Source organism: Alligator sinensis, unplaced genomic scaffold, assembly GCF_000455745.1.
Source record: "Alligator sinensis unplaced genomic scaffold, ASM45574v1 scaffold84_1, whole genome shotgun sequence".
NCBI classification, from domain to species: Eukaryota; Metazoa; Chordata; order Crocodylia; family Alligatoridae; genus Alligator; species Alligator sinensis.
In genome coordinates, this window is record NW_005842268.1 from 83,548 (window position 1) to 102,720 (window position 19,173).

A 19,173-nucleotide genomic window follows, 5' to 3' on the forward strand; every position below is an offset into this window, starting at 1 on the left:
TAGAGGGGGAGGATCACCTCCTTGGCCCTACTTGAGATGCACGATAAGGTCCGGTTAGCCCTGCCGACCGTGACCTCGCATTGTTGGCCCACGTTCATCTTGGAGTCAATGATGACTCCAAGATCCCTTTCTGCCTCCGTGCTCTCAAGAAGGGAGTTTCCCCATCTTATAAAAGTGTGCTGCCGGTTACTACTGCCCAAGTGCAGCACCATGCACTTGTCCATATTGAAATGCATCCTGTTTTTGTTAGCCCACCCTTGCAACCTATCCAGGTCTTTCTGCAGTCTTTCCCTCCCTACTAATGTGCCCACCTCACCCCAAATATTGGTATCATCAGCAAATTTGAACAGGTTGCTTTTCACCCCATCGTCCAAATCGCTGAGAAAGAAATTGAACAGTGCAGGCCCAAGGACCGAGCCGTGGGGGACTCCACTGCCCACTTCCCCCCAGGTCGAATATGACCCATCCACCACCACCCTCTGAGTATGACCCTTCAGCCAATTTGCCAATCTATGTAGGCATCGATGCCACAGTCGCCTAGCTTTTTTAACTCTAGGAGTGCAGGATGGAGCCGCCGGTGGCTCATCCAGAGGTGTGACCGCAGGGGGCGGGGGGGAAGTATGGGAGGCACATGCCCCTGCAATTTGTGCGTGGGGCAAGGGTGGGCTGCTCATTGTACACTCAGGGCTAGCAGCTGTGCCAGTGTCTTTCTGGCAGGGGCTGGGCTGTGGCTGTGCTCTGGTGGGCAAAGGTAGTGCTGTGAAAGGGGGGCAGAATACAGGGAGGGGGCCTATTGCCACCTCAAAATTCACCGTAGCATCCCCTCCCAGTGCCACGGCTGCCCAGGAGGAGAGTATGTTTTAAAAACACACACCGAACTACACAATGATGTATCATGGATATCTGCTTGTCTTCCTTGTTAGTCAGCAATTTTATTTATAATGGGTATTTGGGAGGTCTAGGCCAAATGGTGCTTTATGTTAGTCTTCTATAAGCATCATTATGAAAAAATTAAATAAAGCTATGTATTGAGATATGCATTCTCATACTTAATGAATGCTGACTGACCATGGCAAACTCACCTCATACCATGAAGATTGGCACCACTATTGATTAGTCCACATTTCAGGGGCAGTTCTTTTATTGGATAGCAGTATGCTCATAATTTTAATGCAGTCATTTGGTCTGTAAAAATAAATCACCATGGGAATGTAGCAGTGGCAGCTGTCAGCACTGCCATTCAATAGACCAGGGTTTGATTTATGGTTGCCACCCCTGTAAATAAATGCCCAGTTTCAGACTCTTGTACCAGACCCTTTGTTTCTTAGGTCAAGTAAAAACCCAGTGTTAGAACGGCAACTCCTGGATTCTGGGACAGAACCAAAAGCAGTTTGACCTCCCTATCTTGCTCACATTTATTCTTAGAAAGGAGCGTTTGGCCCCATCTCTACTCCTTGAGACTATGTAAGGCTTGGGCAGAAGTACAGGCTTCCTCACTTTGCACAGTCAGCAGGCCTTACTGGTGACCTGGAGAGGCAGTTTCTGCGAATGAGGAGATAATTCAGCCTTCTTACCTACTTAATCCTTCACTTGTTTGTGGAGATTGTTTACTGTTGTGACCTAATTCCAGGTATACAGGTGTTTATACTGACACATTTGGAAATACTGAAAGATAATTAAATGATAATAATATTCAGGGCTCGAGATGAACAAGCAATCCAGAGGCAAAAAGCTCAGCATGCCCCTAGCAAAAAACAAAGTCATAGTCTAAGAGGGCACAACATTCAAGACTCTCCCAACTTATTTTTTCAAAGTGGGTCACAGATAGCTGCCTCTTTTCTGCACTAATCCCCTAATGCACTGACACTAGGGTTATTATTTGTGTGTACTAAGGTAACACCTACAACAGCCTAACAGGAATCAGATCTTGACTGTACTGAGTGCTTCTCAAACACACAGTAAGATGTAACCCTTCTACCAGAGGGCTGAAAGTCAGAGAGAGAGGATATAACAGGCCTGGGGTGAGGGGAAAAATGGAGGCAGAGTTGAATTTGAGGTCCCTAAAGGATATGGAATAGCCTTTTGTTGAGCCTCCAATAGGAACACAGCGGAAAGATAAGAATTGCAGTAGACTGACAAAGCTATAAAAGGAGTTTCTTAGTTACCTCGGGCTTGAAAGAGAAACATCAGAGCAATAGAAAGAAGGGCAAGTCATTAAGGATGTGTACCAAAAAAACAGCACCAACTTGCAAGGACAAAAATAAAAATAAAAATCAGGAAAACGAAAGGCAAAAAACAAGATACAGCTAAGCAAGGGATATTAAAGACAACAAGAAGGGTTTTTATAAATAAAGGAGATGAGACAGACCATAGTTCACGGTTCAACACTGAGGATGAGCTATTGATACAAGATACAAAGAAAACAAAAGTTGCTCTGTAACTACTTATCCTCAGACCAAAGAATTTTGACCAGACAGCTAACAAAATCATATAAAAAACAAACAACTGGAAAGTATATGGATCAGGATTAGCAAAGCATGCAGAGAGCTTTTGATGGATATGAATGATCTTAAAACAACAAGGGCCAATGAAATTAACTTTAGAATGCTGAAGGAACTAGCTCAAGAAATTTCAGACCCAATGGCACTTTATCTGTGAAGACATGGGTGACAGGCAAGTTCCCAGATGACTGGAGAAGAGCTAACATAATGCCAACCTTTAAGAAAGGGGGAAAACATTGAGATGGACCTGGGATGTCACATTCAGTCAGTCTGGTGTTAATACCTGGGGAGTTTCTGGAGGAAATTAAAAAACAATCCATTTCTAAACAGCTAAAAACGGATGGGCTGATCACTTACAACCAGCATGATTTGGTGAAACAAAATTGCACCAAACCAATCTGATTTCTTTGACCAGGTCAAACTTTGACAGGACAGCAGTTTGAAAATATCTGAACAGTTGCCATAAAGGTCATTCTCTGCGATGGAGGATAAATCACAAAGCAGTAATTTTAAGTGGCGGCAAAGCAGATTTGGATCAAAATGCAAGGGAAAAACAAAAAAAAACAAAAAAACCCTTCAAGTGTAAGAACCATGGGACAATGGAATAATCTGCCCAGGGAAGTTGTGAAATATCCTTCATGGGGATAGGGGGAAGAATTCAGGAAGAGGCTGGATAGACATTTGTCCTGGATGGTTTGAGAACAAAACATCCAGCATGTGTGCAATGAGTTGTACTAGATCAGCTTCTCTCAACCTGTGGGTCGCAACCCAAAAGTGGATTCCAAGAATATATGAAAGGGTCGCAAACAAACTTTAAAAATGGATTCTCTTTTAAAAGGAGAAAAATATGGGAAACCTAGTTCCAGCCTGTGGGGGGCTAGGGCCTAGAGATGGGAGGCAGTGGGTCAGGAGTGAGGGGTACTGGGTTGGGACTGGCCATAGGTGTTTACAAATGGGTCCCGATACAAAAAAAGGTTGAGAACCACTGTACTAGATGACTCTTGATGTCCCTTACTAACTTGTGATTTTATGAACCTTTCCCAACAGCACACAACAGATCAGTAGAAGAGCTGGCAAGAGAACTGGGGGTCTCCTGAGTCCCTGGCACACACTTGATTTACTTCACTGTGCTGTTCCCATGATATGCAAATCAGAAAAATCCTCAAAGGCTCTCTCTCATACTCTTCCATGGAAGAACCTAAGCATACATCTCAAAGAGCATCCCTAGACCCCTACCAATCTCACTGCTTGTGACTGCAGGGGAAGTCTGCAAGACAGAAGATTCAACCTTTCTTAGTTTCAAACCCTTAAAAATAGAAGCAGTGAGAACTTATTTTAGAGGGAATATTTTAGAGTGAATGGAAAAAGTTGTGGTTGTGGAATCATTAGACAAATGAGTTCACATTCTACAGATGGTAGAACGAGATGATAAAATAGCAGAAGTGATTAACCTGAAAAGTTGGCTCCATATCCCAAGTGTATTTTACATACAGTGAAGGCACCAATTAGTAAAGCTCTTACTGCAAAGAGCGCACAAAGCAATTTAGTGGGGAAATCAGTCGCACTGAATTTATAGCTAGGAAAGTATGCTCATTAATGGCATTAAGCATTTTGTCTTATCCTTAAAAATAAAAGTAATAAAGATTTTGTTGCAAGATCACTTACCAGCATTAGCCAAATTGCTATTTGTGGGCCAGATTTTTATTTATTTTTTTGCATTTGATAGAGATGGGACAAAAGTAGCAATGCGGAAAGTACTGCGTAAGCAACAGTTAAATTGCATTCCTTATTGTGCAACAGCCAATACAGACAGAAAGTTGGTAATAATATAGTAGTACATGTTAAGAGTTTTACCATTTTGGAAATCAAACCTTATAACTCAAGAATTTATTGTGCATTTGTTTTTGTTTTTCACTTTTCAGAGGGCAAAATATCAAGTGAACATAAGAAACTGTGTGCAGTGAAAAAGAACAAATGTTTTAAGTCTACAGAGAAAATCAGGATCCCTTAACTGATTATTTAGATCATATTTTTTAAACTGTAGATTTTTTTTGTTTTATAAAGAATAACTTCAGGGCTTTGGGGTATTAACATATCTAAAGCCATGGCTTTTTCTTGTGAACTTCCCCCAACTTCCCCCACTCTGCTCCAAAAGATTTGGAGCCCCCAGAAATGTTCACTTCCTTCAGACATCATCAAGTCTATAAGAAGTACACAGGATGGACAGATGTCAGAATTGTAACTAGGAGGGATACCGGAGAAGTGTCCAGTAGAGAGAAACTAAGGATGCTATTATCCATATTGAAAGTGAAGAACTTAAGTTCAGCAAAGATAAAAAGGCTCTACTTCTCTAGGCCCACCCTGTTCTTCTGCCCCCATTCCATTACGAACATCCACTTCAAGGTCTTCCATAATTTTAGGTATTTCCCGCTCACAACCCCTCCACATCCCTTTCCCATGCACCCCCAGACATTCTCATTCCTCAGCTCTCATACCATCAAGTTTTCTGATCACACACCTCCAGTTCACACATCTCCCAGCCCTTTCATGTCCCACTTCAATACTCCCCGTTTTACTTCTCACCCTATTTCCTAGTCCACTGTTAGATTAGCTTGTAGACTTTTAGACCCAATTTTAAACCACTTTTCTGTACAAATGTGAGAGCAGACCTGTGTAACAGGACAGGTATGAGTCTGTTACCTGTGACAGGTAACAGAAAGACAGATGGAAGAACAATGGCAAAAATAAAGAAATAAAATGCAAGACCCTGGCACTTGATGGCACACTGTGCTGAGCACTTTCCTGGGAATTCTCTTCTCTTGGGCTAGCTAAGCATCATGTTAAGGCTATCATTCCATTAGTCTGAACCTTTACAAGGGTAATTCAATTCTGCCCGTATCCTAATAATCTGTGCCCCGACTGGCAAACATACATATTTTTTCAATTTACAGAGTTAAGTGAAACTACTGGGGTATGAAGAATCTACAGGAAATCAGGTCTTACAGCATAAAACCATTTCTTTCAAGAGTGAAACTCCCGTTGGCTTTGATGGCTCAGGATCATGTCCTCAGAGTGAGCATCAACATGTGTTACTGTTAGGTAATTCCTGTTACCATGGGAGGCAGAGCAGCAAGTATCACAGGTTTCTCAAAGAACATTTAACCTATATCTTATAAGGCAAAAGGCAACAAAAAATGTTGTTTGAGGACTCGGAGAAGAAGAGAAAGGTGCCTTCTTTACTAAAACACTTTACCAAGGAGGAAACCTTCCCCAGGCCAGTACTGCATTGCTACAAATCCACAAACTATTTTGTACTGAACACATTTCTTGGCAGCTGGCGTTTCAGATTTATTCATATTTATATAGCACTTGCAGCTAGCTAGATCAAATAACTCCTTTGCATACATAGCAAGAAAGATATTTTGGGCTTTTTTACTTCATACTTAATACGTTTACATTGGAAAAAAAAAAAAAAAAAAAAAAAAAAAAAGAGTCCAGGGTAACCACACTCACAAACCAACCAAGAAAATAACAAACATTCTGTGAATTTACACAGAAGGTTCTACCTATAATATATGGTCTAATAATATTTTCACGTTATCCAGTTATATGTTATACTTTGATGTTACTTTGCACTGGTAGCTGTGAATACCTTTTATTGTAATTAATGTTGAATTCTGTCTTCCATGGCAGCCTCCTTTTTTAGGTGATCCAATAAATCACTTTTGGAACAAGATAGTCTATTCATAGTCTCATCTCAATGGTGATGTTTAAGGAACATGTGAACAACATCAATATAACCACATCTATTATTCAAATACATAAAAACATACTTTTTCACTCACAGATATTAGGATCAGAACTGACCTTAGTAGGTCATCAAGTCCGACCCCTTGCCCTGGGCAGGAAAGAGCGCTGGGGTCAGACAACCCAAGCTAGGTGTTTGTCCAGTTGCCTCTTGAAGACCCCCAAGGTAGGGGAGAGCACCCCTCCCTTAGAAGCCCATTCTAGATTCTGGGCAACCCTTAATGTGAAGAAGTTCTTTCTAATATCCAGCCTAAATCTGCGCTCCATCAACTTGTGGCCATTGATCCTAGTTGCTCCAGGGGGTGCCCAGTAACTAGAGCATCTCCTATTCCCTGATGCCCTCCCCCGATTAATTTATAGGTAGCCACAAGATCACCTCTCAGCCTTCTCTTATGAAGGCTGAAGAGATCTAGGTCCCTCAGTCTCTCCTCATAGGGCTCTGCCTGCAGACCCCTCAACCATACGAATGGCCGTCCTCTGAACCCTCCCAAGATTCTCCACATCCATCCTGAACTGTGGCGCCCAAAACTGGACGCAGTACCCCAGCTGCAGCCTGATCAATGCCACATAGAGGGGAAGCATCACCTCCCTGGACCTGCTGTCATGCATCCGCTAATGCACGATAAAGTGCGGTTAACTTTACTGATCACTTCATCACATTAACGACTCATATTCATCTTGGAGTCAACTATGACTCCAAGATCCCTTTATGCTGCTGAGAAGGTTACCCTCCAGCCTGTGTGTCCGTGGTTCTTTTTGCACAGGTGCAGCACTTTGCACTTGTCTTGTTGAAATGCATCTTATTTCATTCTGCCCATCTTTCCAGCCTCTCCAGATCTGCCTGGATCTGTTCCCTACCCTCTGGTGTATTAACTTGCCCCATAATTTGGTATGATCTGCAAATTTGAAAAGGGTGCTCTCCACATCTTCATCCAAGTCACTGATGAAGACATTGAATAACACCAGTCCAAGGACCGAGCCTTGCAGGACTCCACTGCCCACATCTTTACAGGTCGATATCAACTCATCTACTACCACTCTGGGTGCAACCCCTTAGCCAATTTGCCATCCACCTGACCATATAATCATCTACAGCACAGCCTGTCAGTTTATTTATGAGAACGGAATGCTAAATATACTAAGAAGACAACAAATTCCAACTCAAAACTGACTGTATACAGAAGCCTTGACTTGTTTTATAGCTGTAATTAAGAATTTAGAGAGACATGGGTTAGAAGGAACTTTATTATTATTATTACTTTAAATGGTTTGCAGTGCTTTTAAAGCTTCAAATGTTACTACAAAAACATTGGCAAGAAGCCTTGTACATAAGCGAACTAAAATATTTTTCCAATTGTGTATGCAGTATGCTTATGTATGGTTATGCAGTATGCTTATGCAGTTAAAGGTATCACAGATAAGAACGTGTTCACTTCTGCTCTTACAGAATTCCTAAACTGCAAAACTGCAGTTCTAGTCAAAACAAAAGCAATGCAAGAGGAGTTTAAAAAGTTCCTAACTGTATAGCTCCAGATTTCATTTCTCCTTTTCCCCCTCTCTAAAACCCCTATATTCTCCTCCTGCCCCTGCCCCTCCCTCACAGCATCAAAACAATATTTAGGAAGCCCTATTCTCAGAAGATATGAAACTCTAAGTTACCATTGATCCTGAAATGGATTTAGCCATATTGTGTGTATGTATGAAAATGTAGCAATATTAACTTTTGGATGCTTTCAACTTTTCAGTATCTGGTTTTGTTTCTTTATTGATACATAAAGCAAAGTCATTTGGGATTATAACAGCTCTCGACTGTTTTGCAAAACCTCCCTTTATCTAAAGATCTTACAGTAGTTTACACACACTATATTTCATTCACATCCTCTAGCATAAAGGGATGCAATATGCTGTGAGGGTTGTCCAGGAGTAGAAAGGTGCCTTTGTGATACAAGGAGGAATAGTATTCCCCAACATCTCCACAGAACTCCAGACTGCTAGGCAGGGAACAAGGGTCTAAAGGTGCCATAAGTCCCTTCCCAAAACCTTTCTACCATAAGAGCTGTTCACTCTAAGCAGCAGCAGTCATGTCTCAAAGGTTTAGGTCAATCCATTAGTAAAGCTATCCCATGTCACTGCGAGGTAGTAAGGATACCCTGACAATAACCAATGAGTCACAGGAAAATTAATTAATTGGTCTTATGTCAAGCAGCTAATAAGAGGTGGTTTTGGGAACTGAATCCAAGAGTCCCAATCCCAGACTCATACTATAATCAGAAGAAATTATTTCAGAGGAAAGTATAGGTGTAAGCTACTGTACTTTTGTACTACCCTATGCCTAAATAAGGGTAGTCAACTCTGAAAGCAGTTCAGGAAGAAGCGGGAAGAAGATTTAAAGATGCAAGCCTTACTCAGCAAAGCCTTACTCATGTGAGGAGTCAGAAAAGAAAAGAAAAAGGAAAACAAACACATCACCTAATTTAAAATTCTGCTCTCAGCTAGCACGCTGTAAATCTGGGATGCTGAAATGCCACTGATTTCACTCTCCTTCACACACTACATGTTTTGCTTTTGCAGTTGTAGTCCAGCTAACAGGAATTCACTATGCTCCTTTAGAGTTACCTAATGCTGACCAGGTAGTAAGAATCATCGCATAAAAAAAAAAAAAACAAAAAAAACAAAAAAAACACAACAACAAAAGGGTGGGGGGAGAGAGCTTGCAGGGGAGGTGCTAAGCATCCTGGGATTCCAGGGGACTATGAATTAACTTGAACCTGGAGGGGATCTGGGACAGAAGTTCAATAAACCGATTTAACCTAGGTCAGTTGAGTCTGATATTAAAAACTCATCCAGGTTCATCTTAAACTGGTTTCAGCCATTTTAAAAGTGGTTTATGTGCACTGAACTTCTGTTGTGTTACAGATTTGAACCAGTTACAATCACTTATATCAGTTTGTGTAATTTCTGTCCCTAGCCAAGATGAAGAAGAAATTTCTACTTAATCCACTAATTACCTTTTAGAGTATGGACAGGCATGCATGTGGAGAGATTTCAAAAGAGGAGAGGGAGCAGCCACTCCTGACACTGTTACAGTGTAACAGCTGTTGCATTAAGTTACTATCAATGAGTCGGCAGCCTTAGGCAAGTAGCAAAACTGCTCCTACTTTAACCTCACCTCAGCCAGGGTCAGTGGGGTGTTTGCTCACTTGATCACTACAGGAGCACACACATGTAGCAGTTACAGCATAACAGCCATTGCAGGCTCCCAGGAGCAATTCTCCTCTGTTTGAAACAGCTTCCAGGTGTACAAACTAAGAGGCAGACAAATGTATCGAGATGCAACTGTTATTCATCAAATAGAACAAACATACTTGAGAAATAAGATGGACAAATTTATAGGGCAAATTCTCCATATCCATCCCTCAAATAAGTTACACAATGAATTAATCTAGCCTAAAATGTTCTCAGTTTCCTTCTGATGTTGGAGCAAAACCAAAATTTCTAATTTTGCTAAACTACATAGGTCACTGTCAAGATAAAACCAAGAAAAAGTGTCATGAGAATACATTCAGAGGCATAGGAAAATAAGCTCTTGCCCGAGCTATTATCCGCAGAAAGCAAGTGCCCAATGCAGAGGAAAAAAAAAAAAAAAAAAAACAATTTAGTAAAACGTTAAATAATATTTCCATTTAGAGGTCCAAGACCTAAAGTCTTTACTTTAGATAAGGTCTCACTAACTTTAATGGAGTGGGGACTACAAGGTTCTGCCTCAGTTTAGCCAGGAAAATTATATATTGATAGCATTATTTTTTTATATAAGAGTCCATCTCATGAAAATAAGTTCTACAGTAATCTGTTAGAAAGTGTGAACAGTTGTATGTACTAAATACATACACTCAAGTCTAACTTTCAGGTAGGTATCCTGGAAGACAGGTTTAATCAGGGATGATTCTAGCTTGAACAGGGGGCTGACTAGATGACCTCATGAGGTTCCTTCCAGCCCTACTTTCCTATAATCCTATGCCAAGGAAGAAGCGACGCAGTATTTTTATTCCTAACCTTCCCAATTCAGCCAACAGATTGGTCCTACACTGCTCATCCAAAGAGTAGGGCTGTATAAGTTTGACACCCCTGCTTTAAAGCAATTAGAAACAGCCTTTTTAACATTAAGATTTTTATCATTAGCATTCCACTAGTTCATGCTCCGATTAGAAAGCTCAAACTTCACTTACAAATCCAAATACTGTAGCATACTTTTCAAGGTGATACTACAAAGCAGTGTATAAAACATTTCAACCCCTCCCCACACAAAAAATCCCCAAACCAAAAAAACAAAACAAAAACCAACAACAAAACCACACCCCACAAAAGATTACACAATACCAAGACTGTCTATGTATAGTGTATATAGTGTATACACAGCATGCTACTTTTAAGTTTGTGGAATCTTTGGTCCATCTAAATTAGGAAGTTTCCTTCCTCAATCCCCTTCTATTATCATTTTTCACCAGAAGTGGCCAAAATTAGATGCAGTAGTGTAGACAAGGCACCACATCTTTATTTTAAGTTCAATATCATGTGCAACTGCTCTGAATCAGGTTTTTCTCACCTGTTAATTATCATGGTTATGAGTTAAACTGAAGCTACATCATTTTTCACCAGCTGAAAATCTGGCCTGTGGTGCTTATAGCATTTTGTAACCAGTTTCCATAGTTGCTACAAGCAATTGAAGTGGTGGTAGCAGTAACAGACTTCTAGGAAGAGTATTTTACTGTAGATACAACATGCATGGGCCATATTATGAAGGATGTACTCACTACTGACTCAGCCATTATTCAGTTAATTCTTGTTATATCAAGTGGTATTTGCTGAAGTAAGAATGAGTTGAACCGACGACACACTTCTGCACTTGGGCAATGTTGCACGCTTCTATGGAAGAAGCAGCTTCGTTTGTATAAAGTCAAACTGTATTTCAGCATTGGCTAAGGTGGTTGAAAGTATTTTCTAATCTGCATCATAAATATTGCAGTAATTGCACACAACACAGAGCAGCTGCTAGGCTCCAATGATCCCCCTTCCCAGCTTTTATTTCCCTGGCATGACCTAAATCAATGCATACACAAATTGAGACCAGACTCTCAGACGATTCCATGTAGGCTCCCCAACATCCTCCCTTCATGGGCCGCATCCACATGAGCACAGACATTTGTTTCCCTGTGGATAAGTAGCAGTGGCACACCTTGTACTGCTGCTACTTGTCCCCAGAGAACACCCATGCCAAGTGCCCTCTGGCACAAGGTAGGTTACTCTGGGCAGCACAGGGGAGGCTGAGGCCAGCACAACTGCTGCAGTCCTGGGGGCCTTGGCTATAGTGCTCCTGCAACTGGGACCCTGGCCAGCAGCTAGAACATGACTCCTGTCAACCAGGCTCCAGTTTTGGGTGGCACCACCTCCCCACTTTGTTTTTTGGTGTGCATTTTTTTTTTTTTTTTTAACCCCAGGATCTCCCGGGGTCAGACCCTGGCAGGGGTAGCAGCAGAGGAAATACCTGCATTGGCGGGATGTGGTGCCTCAGACAGGTCTGCAGCGCCACATACTGCACATCCGCACGCGACTATGCTGGTCAGACACTCTACAATAAGAAGATCACCCAAAAATGCCACAGATCACTGACCAAGAAAGCCTCTAGAAACCTCCCTAAAAAGGCCTCTCCCACAGGTTCCTCTGAATTATCTCTTTGAAGAAGGCTGGAGAAAATAGGGATAGATGTCTTAAGAGCAGGCAAGAGACTTGGCCTCTACAGCACATGGATCCCCAGGAGCTGCTGGGGACAGGAGCTGCTGCTGTCTGATCCCACTCAACAGTTGTCCCTGCCACCAAAGTGCAGTGAGGTCTGGAGCTGTATTGCCTTCAACTAACTTGCACCTGCAGTCCATTGCCCGTCACAGATGCAGAAACAAGGCATTCTATACAGCATTTTTCATCTCCCAAGCAGTGCTGGAAGGAAGGGTATCATGAAGTGACATTGCCTGTAAGCATGCCCCTTCAAATTATGTGTAAACTGAAAAGATTATGTTGGAGATGTTAATCTGCTTGATTCACAGATCTAAAGCACCTTGATCTCTCTACTAAAGAAAAGGATTCTTGGAGGGGGGGGAAGAGAAGTGAGGGAGAAGGGTCTTTTACCATGTTTTACAGCATCCCCAGATTGGTTGAAGGATCTAGCCACACATAACAGTAAGTGCTAGGATTCTTATCAAAAAAAGAAACATTGTAATGAGCAGGGATCCTGCTTTTCTCCAATTTAAAAAAATCCCCAATTTTCAGATTAAAAAAAAAAAAAAAAAAAAAAAACCACACACACACAAATTTACATTTTTCTGCAATTAAAATGAAACACAATATATATGTATGTGCATGTGCACATGCGGCATTTCATTTTAAATCAAAGAAAAATATGGATTTGGGGTTACTTTTTTTAATCCAAAAAAATTGGGGATTTTTTTTAAATCATAAGAAAACCAGGATCCCTAGTAATGAGAGTACTTACTGTATGGACAGGTGCTTCTCTAAATAAAGAGATCGGGCGGCTTTTAGCCAAAGAGCTCAACACTTTAAACCGCTACATAAGAATGAAATAGTTTATTGGAAGACTGATTATCAAAAAAAAAAAAAAAAAAAAAAATCAAACAAACATCCAAGCTACTGTATCTTTTTTCATTAATAACAACATAGATTACTTAGTGGTTTTTGTCCCATAGGACTTGTGGGGGTGGGGCAGATGGCATCAGGATGCATTAGCTTGAGCTGAGGAGATAGTGGAGCCTCAGCACTCCAGAGAGTCATCAGCAGGGATCTCCGATTTTAAAAAATCCCCAATTTTTCGTTAAAAAAGAGCCCCAAATCCACACATTACCATGATTAAAATGAAACACTGGGGGGAGGGGGGGGGGGGGGGGTTTACTTTTTCTTAACTGAATATTGGGGATTTTTTTTAAAAGCTGAGAAAGCCAGGATCCCTGGTCATCAGCATGAGTGAGTAGTATGGGCACTACACAGCTCCAATGAACACACCTGGCTACCTTTGGAGAAAGGAGGTACACCTGTGGTTTAATCTTTTCCTTGTGTATTTTTGGAGTATTTAGGCTGGTCTGCTTAGTACTGGGATTGGTGGGAGACGAGGCGCACACAGAGAAATCAAAAATAAGAAGGAGGGTTCTGAACTCAGGCTCTTATCTCCTAAAACTGGAGTACAGAGGACAGGACTTGGAGGCATTGGATGAAATTCACCCTAGTACAGAAGTCCAGTACAAGGGTCTACTCTTCACTCAAGATGTGTAGGAAGAGCTAAATTGACAGTACAGACCCTTGTGCCAGTCTCCTGCATTGCACTAAATGTCACCTATGAGAGCACAATCATTTCACCCATCAACAAAATGAAGCCACTTCTGGAGTGAAACTGTTTCAAGCATTTACTAAAAATAATACACAAGCAAGAAACCTTGAAGAGCTATCCCTTCCCCAAGACAGCTATATCTGCATCCCACTTTAACATAAATTAACATATTCTGCATAGTTTTTGTAATGTTTTATTAATTTTTATTCCAGGTGCAATAACTCAAAACTCAACAACTAAGGCTCCCTTAAAAAGAAAAGTAGCGCTATAACATTTCAAAATACATGCTTTGCATTCTGAAAAGTGCTGTGCTTTTTAGTTTTTTCCCCCACCCTTTACAGTGTGAAAACAATACAGTTGGCCTCCATTTCAAACAAATAACTAGGTAAATTGGTTTTGAGCTTCCAGAAAAGACTAAGCTCAAACTATATAAGCATAGGACAGTTTACTGAACTGCAGGGCAATGCAACATTTTACTTCAAAGAAGCATGTTGATCCAATGCATATAAAATAGTGTTCATATTGACTTTTAAATTACATTTTCAGCTACAAATCTGGAGCACTTTGTTTGACTGGCACTGCTACAACAACACGGAAAAAAATACCAACTATATATTCTTACACATTTTCAGTATGTGAACCACATTTTAAGACATCATCTCTTTGATCAACTTCCCACCACTCAAAAACCTAAACCACATCTTCCCAATAGCAAGTGCCAGAACCAAATGCAACTACTGGTTTATATAGGGTAAAAAGGTAATTATTTAATATAGGTTTTATTGCTTTCAGCAGAGGTTGGCAGCTGGAAAGGAGTCAGCACCTTATGACCAAACTGGTCTCTATTCATCAGATGAGAATCCTCTTTAAGGTTATAGATACATAATTGTAAGATGGCCTTACAGTCAAAGCATAGTTCTTGTAGATCTCCAGCTGCACTACAATTTTCCTTTGGAAAAGTAATTTAACTTCAGTACCTCAATAAAAATCAAAACAGTATTTCGTTTTCCTCACAGGGCTGCTTGACACTTAAAATCACTGTATAGCACTTGATTTAGTTAAGGTAAATCTGAAGACTTCTAGTCCATTAGCTTTTCTAGGATGATGATTTACCTTCTGACTTTTGGAAGACAACAATTAATCTCAGGTTATAAACATAGCTCTCCTCTTCTTGCATGCCAAAGAAGTCCCATAAGAATCATACTCCAAAGGCTTTAAGTCTAAAATTCAGCTCTCAGCGTTGTCAGTGGGAGATTTTGTGTGGGCAGCATGAGTAAAACATTGGATTCAAGATACCTCGTGCTTTTGAGAGCAAAATACTGCCTTTATTGATTGCTGCTTTCTTTATAAAACTCCACATAGAGGCTCAACCTGCAATCCTAATGAAGGCAGATTTATGGGGCTGCATCAAGACTGCAAGATCAGGCCAATGGATTTTTAAATATTAACCTAAGCACAGAGAGCACTGGTTGCAACGGCAGTTGCAATCCATGGGCTATTTTGCTGAAATCATAATTATTCAACATTAAGGATAGTTTTAAATAAGGAAATTATTTTAACACAGTTTGGCTCTCCAGGCCAAGACACTGACAGAACATAGTTATTTTTGAAAATTCAACACCCACGCTAGACAGATGATGGATTTAATTCCTGAAGAACAGCTAGGATGCACAACATATGCACAACACAGCATAGTTGAGCCAGATCCTTGGCTAATGGAAGTTGGTACTGTATAGCCAATGGAGGTAATTCTAAAACTAACACCAAGTATAATAGTATTGCAATTATTTACACCACAGTCAAAATTTGACCTTGGATTTTCTTTGAGGGGGGTGGGAGGAACAGTCTTGTGACCTTCCCAAATGTTACAAAATGAGCATTTTCTTATTCTACTACATCTCACCAGCATCTCAAAAGGGACTGAAATGGTTTAAAAACAGTATACGGCATCACTCATCATGTCTTTGTATCAACATTTTGAGGCAGGAAGCAAAGGGCTGTGCATGGATGCATACATTAAAAGGAATGTAGGAATGGAAGGAACCTTCTACAGCCCTGAATCCAGTCCACTGTGATTGCAGGCAGCCATGTCCTGCCATCCCTTGATCAGATCAAGCTCCATTTTAAAAGTAGGTAGTTTTTATCCCCACTGCTTCTCTTGGAGCTCCTTTTGCAAAGATCGATGAACTGTGGAAACATTCTTGTGATCAATCAATTTGTTCCAAAAATGACCAACTTTGGAAAACAGGCACAGAATCAGGTTGAAATGGGGAAGGTTAAAAGCTGTGCTGTCCTTTTCAAATGATTCAGCAGTAGAAGCAGCAGAAGACATCTGTTTCCTAGCCTGAAGTAAACTTTAGCAAGACCAAGATAAAATGCTGACCCGAGACGCTGCAACAAGCAGACAATGCTCTGCACCCCCAGAAAAGAGCTAGGCCCTACCCCTTACATACTCGCCAGCATCTGATAGAAGGTACTGAGGACAATGAATGCTACTTTTCTGCATCAATATGGAGGGCCATTTATTTGTTGCTTCCTATCCCTTAAGTCATTATTTTGCCTACACAGAACATGATTGGCAAAAAACGTCAGAAAAACAAAATCAGAATTTAGTATTATAGCTTGCAATCAGATCAAGAAATAAGGCTTTGATCATTTCTTATTTAGTTATCTGGTTGGATCAAGGTATTGTTACCCAATCTTTGCAAGCAGTACTGGTAATTGCACATCATTTAAAACTGCATTATCTACAAAACGGTAACTCAGCATGATTTCTTATTGTATTTATTTGTTCTCAATTCATAGAACATAGTGCTACATCTTCCTTTTGCTTGCTCCCAAGACATACCTAGAAATGAGAGGTTTCATCTCAAGGCTTTTTCCTATTAAAATATTTAAATTAATCATTAAAAACCCAAAGTGGCTTTGGTTTTTAGCATTGTAAAACCAATCTCTCTCCTACAGTCCTTGCTAAAATTTTGCTCAGTCCTCACATTACTGCTTTCTGCCATGCTGTTCCTCACACTTGGGAAAAACCTACACATAGGGTATGGGCAGACAAAACAGTTATACCAAGTTGAGAGTGGAGGCCATTTATATTGCATGAGCTTATCCACAGTTACTGTTTTGTACATCTGCTCTATCCCACGATTACATGGAAGCTAAGCTAGGTCAATTTAGCTTCCACTTTAATACAAGAGAGTGAACATACAAAGTAGTTACAGAGGATCACCTAATGCATAGTAAGACTTCAATCCTTCTCTAACTTTGTACAATGTGTTCATCTGTTCATACCCATAATGATCTACAAAGCTACCTGCTTATCTTCCTTTAAACTCTCCTTGAGAGCACTGAGACCACTACTTTCCATGTTGACCAACATCTTCATGGTCTCCATATACTCCCAACCTGTCTGTATCTACCTGATGTGTCTTAGCTTGCACACAGACATAATAGAGCAACCATCTTTTTCTTACACAGTTCTTAATGGAATGGGGTTCTGGTCAGTAAGTAACGCTCTGAAGTGCGATCACTAATGTAGCATTCATCCATATGTTACACCTTGAGAAACTACTTGGATTAGCCAACTTTGAGAAAGCCAGTAGGACTGGAGGGCAATATGAATCTTTAGTCCTGCACAGAGACATCCCATCTGCACCTAGACACTAGTCCTTTGGGTGGTGTAGCAGGCTAACTGCTCCCTAAATACATTTCTTGAAAGTTGCATCCCATTCTCGACTTCCGTTGTGCTCCTGTACCACAATGTAACCCACAATATGTAACTTGACTTATATTTATACCTTCTCCGTCCTTCTTTTTCACTGGGCAGAGGAAGCTTCAAAACTCAAGAGGCAGGAGAGTATGAGCCTAAACCTTGTGTTTTTGTACAGGAGGTATCAAACAGTGGTTAAACACCACTAACCTAAGAGTAAGAACCTGAAACATGCTTCCTCCAGATTTACAGTGGGAAGGGGCACAGCTTGAGCCATCTGAGATTCAGGCCATCACAACAACAGGGTTTTAAAGTCAGCCAACATATGATAAACACCTACCATGTAACCATCACAACAGCATTTCAACCCTTCCTTGGTGGGATGTTACTTCTCTGACCCAAGTGACCTTAGATCTGCAACTGTAATGGGAGTGGTCTGAAGCAAATAAAGAGATGAGATACAAACAGAATTGCTCTCCAAAAGTCTCCCTCTCGTACAATTGCATCTAAACAATTCAATCATTTCACCATCCACAAGCTGTCTCTGAAACTATAAGAATAGGTGCTCACCAACTTTCCAACTGCATTAGCGTGGCTATTAGGAACTGAAATGTAACGACTCCAAAACCCCCAACAGATTCTCTCACGTATGAAATTCAAGACCGTGTATGGCAACAGAACCTGCTTCCTGACATCTGGACAACTGCGCTCAACCTTCAACCCCTGCTTCTCGCTGTACGGTTTAAAATCGGAGCACGTAATTGCGATAAAGTCCTGTCACGCTCCGAGGTCCTCTCTCAGCAAGCAAACAGGCACCCAGCCGCAAGGCAGGCATGAAAACGGAGAAAGAAAAAAGTTAGAGACAATCTGGAGTACTGCAACCTCACACGCAAATCCATCAAAAGCTGAGAGGAAAAGCAGCCACTAAAAATAACCCAAAAGAACGGTTTCCAAGCCGAAGACAAACCAACTCGACTTTACCCCGCCAAGATAGGGCGTACAACGGCATAGCCGCAAACACAGCTGAAGCACAGCCCTGCCTAGTCGCAACACGGGCACTTTTCTTTACAAAAACCCCAAAAACACTCAGCGCTGGTGCTACACGTGCTCTGCACCAAAATCCCTTGCTCTTTACGCCAACAGCTCCTGTCCGACCAACTCTGCGTGTGGGCCACAGAATCCAGACAGTGCCTGCCTGCAGACGAAAAGCTCCCCAACACGCCGATAGACAGTGTCCCGCTCTCGCCACCGCCTCCCCGAAACCAGCCCCTGCATCTTCCAGCTCCCACCTGTACCTTTTCCTGCTGGAGGGCATCGGGCTGCAAATCCTGCCCGTGCCCCGGGACATAAAGCGGCTGAGGCGGTTTCCTGCTGTCCCACGCAGGACGGCCGGGCCCCCCGCCCACGCCAGCCCGGCACGACCCCAGCCCCAGGCCCCCGTGTGAGGGAGTAACCCTGGGGGCAGGCAGGGAGGGAGCGGGAGCGGGAGCAGCCCCAGCGCGGCCGCACTCACCTGACGCGGTTGTCGCGGAACTTGCTGGGCTGCAGCTGGTTCAGGTGAATGGTGCGGGCAGCCGAGTCGTCCAGGTCCGCCGAGGACGCGGCTCCGGACATCTCATCGTCCGCCTTGCGGTAGCCCAGCGGGGAGCACACGGGTCCTGCGGGGACAGCAGCAGGCGCGGCTCAGGCACGGCCGCAGGGTGTGCACGCCCCCCGCCCGCGCCGCCGCCACCAAAGCCGGCGACGGCCCCCCCCCGCCCCCC

At 42.0% G+C, this 19,173-nt stretch overlaps 1 protein-coding gene across 1 annotated transcript in view; it reads right to left on the reverse strand.

The window, feature by feature from the left end:
* The window catches only part of LOC102386600 (phospholipid-transporting ATPase IB-like), a gene marked incomplete at its 3' end in the record, with an annotated part of 101,349 nt that extends 82,244 nt beyond the window's left edge, over positions 1–19,105 (reverse strand). The window contains exon 1 of the mRNA XM_006027799.3: positions 18,924–19,105. Within this exon, the coding sequence (XP_006027861.3) occupies positions 18,924–19,024 (101 nt within the window). The remainder of the gene's footprint in view (positions 1–18,923) is intronic.
* Between the last annotated feature and the right edge of the window lie 68 nt (positions 19,106–19,173).